General features: G+C 46.6%; 1 protein-coding gene across 1 annotated transcript in view; it reads left to right on the top strand.

Moving 5' to 3' along the window:
- The window catches only part of NUF2 (NUF2 component of NDC80 kinetochore complex), a 30859-nt gene that overhangs the window by 4538 nt on the left and 13655 nt on the right, over nucleotides 1–12666 (top strand). The window contains exons 4-6 of the mRNA XM_063427346.1: nucleotides 1315–1391; nucleotides 1849–1910; nucleotides 2012–2109. Of these exons, the coding sequence (XP_063283416.1) occupies nucleotides 1315–1391; nucleotides 1849–1910; nucleotides 2012–2109 (237 nt within the window). The remainder of the gene's footprint in view (nucleotides 1–1314; nucleotides 1392–1848; nucleotides 1911–2011; nucleotides 2110–12666) is intronic.

The raw sequence follows: 12666 nt of genomic DNA, 5'->3' as shown, positions 1-12666 counted from the left end.
CTCAATGCATCTCTATGAGGAGAATCTGATTTGGCCAAGCTCCTTGACAAACTCAGCGAATCCAAATATTTTGTATTTATTTTTTCCCTTTTTTTTTTTTTTTTTAAATTCTTTATTTTATTTGACAAAATAATATAGAACAAGGCAAGATGTTCCAGTTTAAGCATAAACCGTAGACAAGCATGACATATCATATCACAGTATAGGCATACAGTTGATGAGCGTGGTAGACATTGTTTGCTACAATAAATGCCTAGAGCACAAGACTCTTCATTAGGGGCTTGGACATCATTTTGTGCTGTCAATTTTTGTTATTTCGTAATGCGTCAGCCACGGGCGGCCAGGGTGGGAAGGTGGGTTTCAATGGGCATTCGGCGGTGCCTATCATATCGCTATTGGGGGATTTTGGGGTTTAGTTGGGCTATGAGTTATCGCTCAATGATGCAGTGGAGTCTCTAGCTATGCAAGCTGTGATCTGTCTAGTGGAGCCCGTGTTTGACTCCTGCTTTTTTGTACCTTATGCAGCTAAGTTTTGCTTTGGCATGGCTGGGCCCCCCTCCACTCCCTGGCGCCTACCTGTCTGGCGTGTGATTGCGTGTGGTTTTGCGCTAATAGTTTGCTTAAGTGAGCTATCATTGCCTGCGTGTGCTTTATGTGGATAAAGTATCGAGTAGGCCCTCGTCTAGAGCGAGGGCCAGGGAGAGGAGATAAGTGAAAGGTAGAGTAAAGAGGGGAAGAAAGGCAGAGAGAAGGGGGTGGGTGGACCAGGCGCCTGGTCAGGCAGGGGGAGCCCGAGGGGACAGGGGAAAGGGGAGGTGGGAAGGAGGGGGGGGGGCGGGGCAAGGAGCCAACCAGCATCCTCCGTCGCTCGGACCCCCTGGGCAGTGGCCCCACCCCCTGAAAAGCGCAGGGACGGTTTTCCCTTTTTATATATGGGAAAGCATTGGATTGACTGAGATCATCAATTCTGATGTCAGCCACAGGGGGTGGATCGGGGGCGGGGCCAGCGCTGGCAGCCTCAAAATAACATGTGGGGTGTTTATTTTTTTTATTTTTTCTTGATGTTTAAGGGGGGCAAGCCACCTAAATGATTTTAACACTACAGGGTCAGGAATACGTTTGTGTTCCTGTAGCTATAGTGCTCCCTTAAGGCCGCCACCCCCCCCCACTCCATGTTTATAGAAAAGTTTGCATATATATATATTTTTTTTTTCTCATAACTATTTCTCAATTACATATACAATGTTACTTATATTTGCAAAGTATATTCAAAATGGTTCCATTAACATACACTTATGACTGTACATCTTGCAGGTGCCTATGAATCTTGAAATCCAGTACCCAGAACTTCTTGAAGGCTTTGCACCTGTCGCTAATATTTTGAAGCTTATGTATGTATGTCTGACCGTTTATTAAGTGATAATAATTGTACCACATTGTCTTTGAGATATTGGTATAAAATTTGTATTAGCTACCCCTAATCATAACAAGTAGAGTCACAGGTGTTTCAGCCCCAGAACAGTTGGCCAATTCTGAATATATTTAACTTCAATGTTTTAACTATTTAGTGCAATTATCCTTTAAGGCTATTTTTCTGCTTTTTACACTTTTTTTTTTTTTTCTCTCTTCTTCTTCAAGGTATATACCAAAACCTACTCCTGGATACCCATTAGATTTTATCTAATACTACCCCTGCATATTTGGGGATTTTTAGTAGAGTTACCTACTATTTCCAGACTAGTGGTTTATAAAGCCATATTACTAACTTTTTTTTATATATATATCTCAATCTCTAATATACCCACGGGAGAGTTCGGAAAGTAATTTGGTTTTTTTTATTTTAAAAAGGGTGCGTTTTATGCCTATGTGTCGTGTGCATGATTTCCAGCCATCTGATGTCTTGAATCCCAGTAAGTGTTCTTGTTTATCCATTTATTTATTCTGTAATGTGAATTGGTATAAGTGCTGGATATGTCATGTATCTCACTCTTTTATGTTATCTTACATATAGAAGGAAAACGCACCCTGCAGCTCCTGAGTGGGATTGTCAACTTTTTTCACTTTAGAGACACTCGGAAGGAGGTTTACAACGAATACTGCTTGAGCTATGTAAGATCAGCACTCACCTGCTTTTAAAGTTTAATAGTTGGTTATGTTGTAATGCTAGAACATGTAACAAATGTCATTTTGCCAGCACTATACTGGTAAATGTATAGATTTTATAAAGGTTTGGCGCCTATTCAACCTGTTAATGAACGTTTGTAGGTTTGACTGATACAAGCGTGCAAGATAGCTCTCTCCTGTAACTAGTTCTCATGCTTGCTTTCTTTTGAAATTCTTTATTTATTAAATTTTTCAAGTCAGGGCGGGATACAAAAAAGAAAGAGGGGTAGGGGGAGAAGGGGGGGGGGGTGTTTATCAGGCATCAAATTACAATGTGTGGCATATACAATAGCAGAGCGTCACCTTTCTATGTATCTACCTGAGCGGTTCTCATTCAGGGGCTTGGGGTGTGGCTCATGTGTGCTATTTGTAATATAGGTGAGTCTGTGATTTTCAGGAGGTTATGGTTGTATGTTGGTACCTGTTAGGAGGTTATCATCTTGCATAGGGGGAGGGGGTGGGAGCACCGTGGGCTATAGGTTTTCGGATTCTCGGCCTGGAAGACTGTCAGAGCTCTGGCGATGGACAGTCATGATATGTCACGGACAAGGGGGGGAGGGGAGAGTGTGTCAGGTTCTGGGGTTCATACCATGGTGTAGGGGTGGGGGTAGCCGGCGTGTCTACCAGGGGTCTCTTGGAAGGTTAGGTATGGGGGGTCAAGCCTGTCCCCGTGCGGTATAAGACGTCCAGGGGTACCATAGAAGGGCACATTTGTCCGAGCGTTCCTGCAGGGACGCAATCAACATTTCCATATTGTGGATTTCCTCTACCTTATCCACCATTGTTTGTAGGTGGGTACTGTCTGGCTTTTCCAGTTCAGTGAGATGAGGCTTTTTGTGGCGGAGAGCAGGTGTATCGTGAGGTATTTTTTATATTGTTGTGTTGGTATGGAAGTGTGGTGGAGGAGCATTGGCAGTTGTTGCAGTGGGGGGTCTGAGTCCGTGATTTCCTTGATCTTAGTGTGTATCAAGCGCCAGTATGGAACTATGCGGGGGCATGACCACCAGATGTGGAGGTTGGTGCCCAAGGCAGAGTTACATCTCCAGCATTCTCCAGAGGCTGTGTCGTGCATGTGTCTTAGTGCATCTGGGGTCCTATACCATTGTGTGAGTAGTTTATAGCTCATCTCTTGGTATTTGGAGCTAATGGAGCACTTGTGGGTTAACCCCTTAAGGACCAAACTTCTGGAATAAAAGGGAATCATGACATGTCACACATGTCATGTGTCCTTAAGGGGTTAAAAGAAAGATTTTATCCCACTCCTGGATAGTCAGGTGCGTTCCCGTCTCTCGTTCCCATTTTTCTGTGAACCCTAGCGGGCTTTCATTGCCCAGTGACTGTAGGCTTGTGTAGAGGTTGGATACCGCATGTTCTAAGTGTTTTCTGTCCGTGCATAGTCGTTCGAAGTCAGTCAATTGTCTGTGGATATGATCTTTACCTTGAAGATTTGTGTAGTAAGTTTTTACCTGGTGGTAGTGGAACATGTCGAGTGGGGTCGGTCGCTGAGTCGTTACGACGTCGGGTAGCGATTTGAGGGCCCTATCAACAGTCCATTGGTGTAAGTAAATCCAGTCCGTCTGGTGGAAGTTACGAAAGGCCGCGGGGGGGAGGCCCCCCGCTAAGTTTGGGTTATGGGTGAGCGGGTTAGGTGATTTGGTGAGTCGGTGTGTAAAGCATAGTTTGCACCAGACCCTGAGGGTGGCGTCGATGAGTGGGTTTTGAGTTCGGAGTAGGTGAGCGAGCCTAGCCAAATTTTGGCTGGTACTTCCCCGTGTGTCTGCTGGACCTCCATGGACACCCACCTTTTAGTACTTGGGCGTGCGTGCCAGTCCACTACCCTCTGCAGGTGCGTGGCCTGATAGTATTGCTGCACGGAGGGTAGCCCGCCTCCCCCCGCAGTCTTTGGTCGTTCCAGTGTGGTCCTGCGTATGCGGGATGCGGAGCGGTTCCATATAAAGCTGCGGATTTCTCGTGTCAGGGTGCGGAAAAATGATTGTGGGATAATTGTGGGATGGGAATAGGTACAGTAATCTGGGGAGGACGTTCATCTTTAGCGCTTGTATGCGGCCGAACCAGGTGAGGTATTGCGGCGACCAGCAGAGGAGATCCTTTTGGCTGCTCGCGAGGAGTGGGGGGGGGGAGAGGGGAGTTCAATTGGTAAAGCTGCGTGAGATCACGTGGTAACAATGTGCCCAGGTACTTCAGCTTGACTGGTCGCCAAGAGAAGGCAAACTTAGCGCTCAGGCGGTCGGCCAGCTCACCGTTCTTTAGTAGCGGCATGGCTTCGGATTTGTCCAAGTTTAGTTTCAGATTGGAAACTTGGTGGTATTAGCGAAATGCCTTGAGGAGGATAGGGATCGAGATTAGGGGTTGTTCTAAAAAGAACAGCATATCGTCCGTGTAAGCTGCAAGTTTGTGCACCTCCGTGTCCAGTGTCACTCCCGTGATGCCCCCGTCCCGTCTGACCGCCTCTAGAAATGGTTCCAGGGAGAGGGCAAACAGGAGGGGGGACAGGGGACAGCCTTGCTGATGGGAGAAGGTTGTGTCAGGGTTCCGTTGATGCGGATCCACGCTGTCGGCGTTGTATACAATGCCGACACCCAGGTGCATAGCTGAGGGCTGAATCTGAAGTGGCGGAGCGTAGTTGTAATATACGTCTAGTCTACCTGATCGAACGCCTTTTCGGCGTCCGTCGATAGCAGCACGGCCTCGAGATTCTTGGTTTTCGCCGTATGAATGATGTTGAGTGCCCATATCGTCTCTGGCTTCCCTACCTGGGATGAACCCGACTTGGTCAGGGTGGATAAGGTCCGGGAGGATCAGGGAGATCCTTCGGGCCAGGTCCTTGGCAAAGAGCTTGAGGTCCGAATTCAGGAGAGAAATCGGGCGGTAGCTTGAGCAATTAGTCGGGTCCTTAACATCTTTGGGAATTATTGTGATCGTGGCGGCCAGGGTGTCTGTTGGGAACCAACCGCCCTCGCGAATCAAATTCAGTCCCGTCAGGAGCCTGGGCAGTAGGGTGTCGCTGAAAGCGCGAAGGTATGAGAGCGGCAGCCCGTCTGGGTCGGGTGCCGTGTGGGGTTTCATAGTTTTCAGGGCTCCCATGAGTTCTTCGAGGGTTAGGGGTTGTTCCAGGTCCTCTGTTTGTTCCTGAGAAAGCGTTTTGGTTACGTGTTGGGATAGGTAGTCTGTGATCTTCCGTTGGTGTGTCTGTAGGGCTGTCCCGTGTGTAGTCTGTGTCTGGTTGTATAGGTCTTTGTAATAAGCCTGAAAAGCTTCAAGTATACCTTTTGGGTGTCTAGTGCTACGTTGGTCCCGTGTGTTTATTTTATGGATATGTTGTGCCCTCCTCTTTGCCTGGAGCATTTTTGCTAGGAGTCGACCACTTTTGTTGGAGTGTTCATAGAAGTACCTGGCAGATTTTGTCAGGGTGTGTAACAGCCCCTGAGAGAGGTGGTCTCCAAGTTCTCTCCGGGCTTCAGTCAGTTGTAGGTAGGTATTATCGTCTAGTGTTTGTTTATGTGTGGTTTCCAAGGCGGATACCTTGGATGTGAGGACGGTGATGCGCCTGTGTCTGTCTTTTTTGCGCTGTGTGCAGATGGCGATGTAGTGGCCTCTCACGACACATTTATGTGCTTCCCAGATTGTCAAGGGGAGTGTGTCTGGGTTGTCATTAGTGTTGAAATATTGTGTGATCGTCTGTAGCGCGGATGCGTGGGAGACCGGGTCATTCAGCAGGGTTACGTTAAGCTTCCATTGTCTGTCTCTGGGTTTATAGAGGGGTGAGCTTGTGCGTACTTTAACTGGAGCACGGTCGGAGTGGGTCACGAGTCCAATGTGTGCGTCGTGGAGTAGGGGAAGGTATTCCTGGGGCATAAATATGTAGTCAGTGCGGCTATAGTGGTGGTGGACATGGGAGAAGTGCGTATAGTCCCTGTCGTCTGGGTGTGCGGTTCTCCAGCAGTCTACAAGACCTAATCCGTTCAATGCCCTGGTGGCGGATCGTAGGCAGTGTGGCGGTAGTGTACTAGTTCCGCGGGACGTATCCAGGAGTCAGTCTAGTGGCATGTTCAAGTCCCCTGCTAGTATCAGGAGGCCCTCCCTAAATTTGTTAAGCTTGGTTAAGGTGCGAGAGAGAAAGGTGTGTTGACCACGGTTGGGGCAGTATATGCAGGCGAATGTGTATGTGTGTTCGGCTATTGTGCCCTTGACAAAAAGGTATCTCCCTCCGGGATCTGTGAGGGTCGCGGTATGGCTGAAGGGTACGGTGTGTGCGAGGAGTATCGCTACACCTGCTCTCTTGGAGTCTGGGTGATTGGCGTAGTAAGCCAAGTTGAAGCGTTTACTTTCTAGCTTAGGTGCGTCCGGGCCCCGAAAGTGCGTCTCCTGCAGGAACGCTACGGACACCCTCTCCGCCCAGAGGCGGCGGGGCAGGTGGGAGCGTTTCTCTGGCTGGTTAAGGCCCCCGGTGTTGTTGGACCAGTATGTGAGTAAGGCCAGGCTAACCCCCCATCTTGGGCCGCGGACTGGTTGCTCGGAGGGGGAGGGAGTCCATTTGGGGAGGGGGCGGGGGGGTGAGTATCAGAGGGGGATCAATGCAACGTTTGAACCTGAACCGGTTGGTAGCGTTCGGGAGACTATTGAACTGAAGAGTCTTGTCGAACCCCGGCCCTATGTACAGGGGAGGTCAGTTGCGTGGGGGGCCACCTACAGAGTCTGTTCCTCAAATAAGTGTGTTGGCAGCACCTGTGTCCCGCGGCTCCCAACCCGCCTTGTGAGGTGGCCGATGCGATCCCTGCGAGTCTGGGGGTAGTCGGGGGGAGGAGAGGTGGGCCAGAGTTAATCGAGGTCGCAGAGGTGCCCAGTTGAGTGTCAGGGTGTGGATCTGCCAGTGGGGGGGGGGGGGGAGGGGTGTAGGTGTGGGTCCTTAGGGAGAGCATTCGGTATGCGACGGTAAAATATATCAACAGTGTAAGTATGGAAATAGACAACAAATATTAACATTGCAACCTGCGCCGGGGGCGAAACAGTGGCGTAGTGTGGGCGACCTAAACATTGGTAAACAAAGTTATATAGTGCACAATGTGTGTGTGCAGTCGGCCTCCGATACCGTGCCCCGTGCGTATGATATATAACTAGACGGTGTTATGTCTATGTGCCTGCGCTTTTCTAAGATATGCGGCCCAGTTTCCTCTCCCAAACAGTCCATCTCTTCAGGACCCACCCCGTAAAGACGGCTGTCCCCGTCTCATTGGCTCTCCTTATGGCTGGTTGTCCCCAAGCATCCCACCCATGGTGCCACCCCAAGTCCCGGGTTACTGCTTTGGTGAGCTATGGGTCCCTGTCTCACTACCCAGCGGCCTAACTCTACAGTTCTCACCCCGCCCAGTTCCATGCTCGTAGAGCACCAGAGGCAAGTAGTTAAGCGCCATAGTTCGCTTGTGGCGGTTACTTGGTGTCCCTCTAGGGGGACGGGGCAGCCTAGAGGGTGGCCCTTGGTACCTGGTATGGGAGGTCGGCTTCAGTGTCTCAGGTGGCTACTCCTCCAGGCCGCCTCGGCGCCGCGGTGGTGGTGCAGCGTGCCCTCCCATCAGGTTCTCTGCTGCTGGGTGGGGTTTTCGAGGATCCGGGTTTTCGAGGATTCAGTTCTGTATGTGAACATGTGGTAGGCCTGCGGACTGGAGGAATCGGGGGACGTCATTGGGCCAGTGTAGTGTGTGCCAGCGATTATCAATCATGGCTTGCAGGCTGAACGGAAAACCCCATTTATAGGGGATCCTTCTATCTAACAGCCAGGCATCAAGCGTGAGGGAAGACAGATCTTGAAACAGCGTAACCTGGGAGTCCATGTAGGCAATTAAACGGTGGGTCCTGGCCGCTCTCATAATGGCGTCTTTCTGTTGGAACGATGTGAGGCAGCAAATCATGTCCCTGGGCTGGCCATCTCTTCTGGGGCCACGTAGCGCTCTGTGTGCGCGTTCCATGGGTCTTTCAGGGGGGGCTTCTTCCCCAAGAAGTTGGGTAAAGAGGCCCATCAACAGTTCCCGTGGGGACTCGTCGTCGGCCTCGGGGAGGCCCCGCACTCGTATGTTGTTGCGGCGGCCTCTTGTCCAAGTCTTCGACCTGCCTGCGCATCTCGAGGAGTATGTTCCCCTGTCGTGCGGTTGCCATGTCTGCAGCTTGTTGGTGGTGCGTGGTGTGGAGGCGGTATTCCTCTAATTCATCAACCCTCTGTTCCAGTACCGTTAGATCCCTGCGCACTGCGGCTATTTCTTCGCGAATGACGGAGCGCAATTCAGAGACCAGGGCCGTTCTCTCCCCTCGCGTGAGCATATTGGCGGAGATAGCCACCAGATCGATCGACATCTGGGTCAGTGCATCAGCGCAGGGTGCGTCGGTAGAGGAGCCTGCTACACTGCTGGTGCTCGGGGAAGTAGGCGCCATCTTGTCCGCGCCTCGTGTACCTTTTGAGGTCCTGCGGGGTGGACAGGAATTCGTCCATGGGACTGGGTTGTTGGCTCATGTGGGGTATAGGTTTTTTTTTTAATTATTTTAAAGCAAGCATGTCAAACTTAGTCTAGCACGGGCAAAAGAAGCAAGGTTTAAGTTTGTGGGTCGCAAAAAAAAATTTCATAGAAACGTAGGTTTATTTTGAAACACAGTATAAAAAAAAAAGTAAGCTCCCCCCTCTAGCCAACAAGCAGACTCCACTTACATTGCCGCTGCCAGTATGCGACTCCGGAGTCCGGCTTCTGGTATACCCCAAAAGGCCCCGTCCGCCCCCTGTGCCAAAGCGAATCCTCCCGCTACTTCTTGATACCCTGTGAAGGTGGGTCACATTGGAATGTGATGTGGTGTTGCGTGCCTCCAGGTACTCCGCGGTCATTGCAACACTGACTGACACACAATTTACACATTCTTGCACACACACATCATTCCCTGGGGTCCAGTGGGGATCTTCTATGTGGAGATCTCCTTCATGCTGCTCGCTGCTCCCTCGCGCGCAGTTTAGTGGTGCCGGAATATGATGTCCTATTCCGGCATCACTACAGACCGCACGTGCAAGGGAGCAGGAAGACTGAGCTCCCTTGCTGCCGCCACCGTCCTGCTTCCTCTCCAGCTGGGTAAATTTTAGCAGAGTAGGCATCTGCGATGTGGAGAAAGCAGATGCATTGTCTGCTTTAACACCAAGCATGTGCTTGCTGGGCCGCAAAGATGTCCATTGTGGACCACATGCGGCCCCATGGGCTGGGAGTTTGACATGCTTGTTCTAAACGCTGTAGTATTATGAGGAATTTTACATTAAATAAAAAGAAACTCTCAACATAACGTAATAAGATTTGAAAAAAAAAATTGTTGGTTTTTCTCAGGTGGCAGTTCCTTTTTGAATGGGTACTTAAGCCCACAAATGATTGATTACATTTAATGCTCTTTTGTTTGTTTTGTGTGTTGTTTTTTTTTTTTTTTTCAATACTTCTTTATTCAAAATGTTTTTTCATATTTTATATTACAGTACAATTCGAAAAATACATACATTACAAACATACATATTGCATATTACACCAAATGATATAAATAGTTCCTACTGTATAGAGAGAATACGTTAATTAAGGTGCAACAGGCCATCCCCCACGCAAACACAAAGAGAAAACATGCCAATAAGAAGAAAAAAAAAAAAAAAAATTAACTGAGGAAGTCGTTATTATATTATATACGCAGAGTCTGTGGAAATATGATAGGGAGTATATCCCTAGAAGATAACCACAAACTAAGAAAGCTATTGTCCATAGAGGTATATCTACTGAGTGGTCAGACCCCCGTCCCCTCCCCCGTCACATGAAAAATTTATAAATTGCCATATAGTAGGGAACAGGTGTTTAACCAAAGTAAATACCAGTCTCTTTTTTTTGAGGCCAGTGACCAGGTATTAAGAATATCATTTTCCATTGTTAATTGAAGTTTAACTTGTTTAATTAGAGAGGCCTTCTGAAAAGGCTCGGAAGATTTCCATTGTCTTGCAATGGTAACTTTGGCTGCAATAAAGCAGTGAGTAGCTAAACATCTATATTTACTTGATTTGAAAGGCCAATTCAGATGAAGGAGGGCCGAGGCTGGATTTTTGTTTGAATCATTAAACGAAGCCTCATTCATTGATATTTCCGAAAAGATATTGAAGGTCCAGGCCCATAATGGCTTAAGTGCTGGGCAATACCACCAAATATGAATGTATGTGCCTGAATAGGTGCCACATCTCCAGCAAGTTGAGTCTTGAGAAGTGTACATTTTAGCCAACCTTGTTGGAGTATAATACCACCTATATAAAAGCTTAAAGTGGCACTCAGTCAGGTTCAATCCATGAACAAATTTGTTTACCCAAATTAAGGAGGAAAACCAGTCGTTTGGGGAGATCACTAGATTAAGTTCCTTTTCCCATGTTTTAACCAGTCTATGCGGGAAGGGATCTAAGCCTTTAAGTAGCGAGTTGGCAACCGAGATAATCTTGGGTACAGTTTGAAAAGAGAATAGAGTTTGCAGCTCTTTAACGCATGGGAATGTAGATTGAACAACATGTTTCTGAATATAGTGTTTGATACGAAAGTAAGTAAATATTTCTTTAGATGGAATATGCAAATTATCTACTAACTGTTGAAAGGGTAAAATATTATCACCCTGCATAATATCCGCTATGGTTAAAGTGTCCTTATTAGGCCAGTGTCTCAATGATAAATCTACTACATTAGCTTCTAATATATTTAATTTGCAGGTTCTAAGGATTCGATTGGTTAAACCCAAGATTTTCTTAATTTCTGTCCATATTTCCAAAGTGTGGGCCAGCGATATTGGGGAGTACGGTAGCACTCTCGAGAGCTTACCAGTATCTGACCAGATATAGGAATAAAGGCTAGAAGCGTGTATAGCTTCGGATTCCATTTTATACCAGGGTTCAGTAAAAAATTGTGGTTCTTGTAAAATGTAAATATGTCGTATAATGTTCGCATGATAAAGATTTATGATATTTGGGAAGTTTAGCCCTCCCTGGGACAGTTTTCTTGAAATATTTTTTTGACTTATTCTAGGCTTTTTATTATTCCAAATGAATTTGTTAATAGCCGATTGGATCATTAAAAGCCAACCTTTAGGGATTTTGAGAGGGACCATTGAAAACAGATACAGCCATTTCGGTAAAATATAGGAATTAATAATATTGATTCTACCTGTCCATAAGGTCTCGAGGTTTTTCCATTTTTTTAAATTTTGATTCATATCTTTCATTAAGTGCATTACATTCCTCTCCATTATATGAGAGGCATTTGCTGGAAAACTAAGACCCATATAATTAATTTCTGTGTCAGTCCAAATAAATTGGTATTTTTGGGATAGTCTTTCAACCTGTGTCGAAGATAAATTGATGGTTAAAGCTGTGGATTTAGATACATTTAACTTGAAATTAGAAATATTAGAAAATGTATCTATTTCTTTCATGAGTGCGGCTAATGATTCCTCCGGAGATATGAGAATAACCAAGGCATCGTCAGCATATAGTGCAATCTTTATCTCCTGAGTTTTAGTGGGGACCCCCTTAATTAAATGGTTGTTTCTAATGTTAACCGCGAAAGGTTCGAGAGAAAGAATATATAAAATCGGTGACAGGGGACACCCCTGTCTTGTTCCGTTTTTAAGATCGAACCAGGACGAAGTAATATTGGGACCTACAGTTCTGGCCGAGGGGGAAGAGTACAGTACCATAATTGCAGTATATATCCAACCTTTAAAGCCGTATGCCTTAAGGAGTTCTCTAAGGTAGTCCCACCCGACCCTGTCAAACGCTTTTTCTGCGTCCAGGGACAGGGCCAGGAGGGGCTCCTTATGGTCTTTTGCTGAACCGATAATATCTATAAGCTTTCGAGTATTATTTGATGCCCATCTTCCGGGGATGAACCCTATTTGATCTGGGTGGATCAGTTTTGTAATGACCGTTTTCAATCTCTCAGCAATAATGGCGGAATATATTTTCATATCTACATTAATTAATGCGATCGGTCTGTAGTTTCTTGGGTCCCTACTATCTTTTCCAGATTTTAAAATTGGGACGATATTGGATTGTAATAATTCCTTAGGTATGGCCTCATTTTCTGCGAGTTGATTAAACATTTCCATAAGAGGTTTTAAAAGATAGGATTTCATATATTTGTAATATAAGTTTGAAAAACCATCAGGACCAGGGGTTTTATTTGTAGCTAATCTCTCAATTTGAAATTGTACTTCTTCGGTTGAAATCTTTCTATTTAAATTGGTCAAATCCTGGGAAGAAATTCTCGGCAATTGGGAATTTAATAAATATTCCTTGATGTCTTTAGTTTCTGGGGATAGCCTTAGATTGTAAAGGTCTTGGTAAAACTGGTTAAACTTTTGTCCAATCTCAGATGGAGTGGAGTATACAATATGGTCAACCACCAGCTTTTCTACCCTGTTTTTTGCTTGTTGATTGCGTAATCTCCTAGT

This window comes from Pelobates fuscus, chromosome 7, assembly GCF_036172605.1.
Source record: "Pelobates fuscus isolate aPelFus1 chromosome 7, aPelFus1.pri, whole genome shotgun sequence".
Classification (NCBI taxonomy): Eukaryota; Metazoa; Chordata; class Amphibia; order Anura; family Pelobatidae; genus Pelobates; species Pelobates fuscus.
This window is presented reverse-complemented; position numbering and strand designations above follow the sequence as displayed.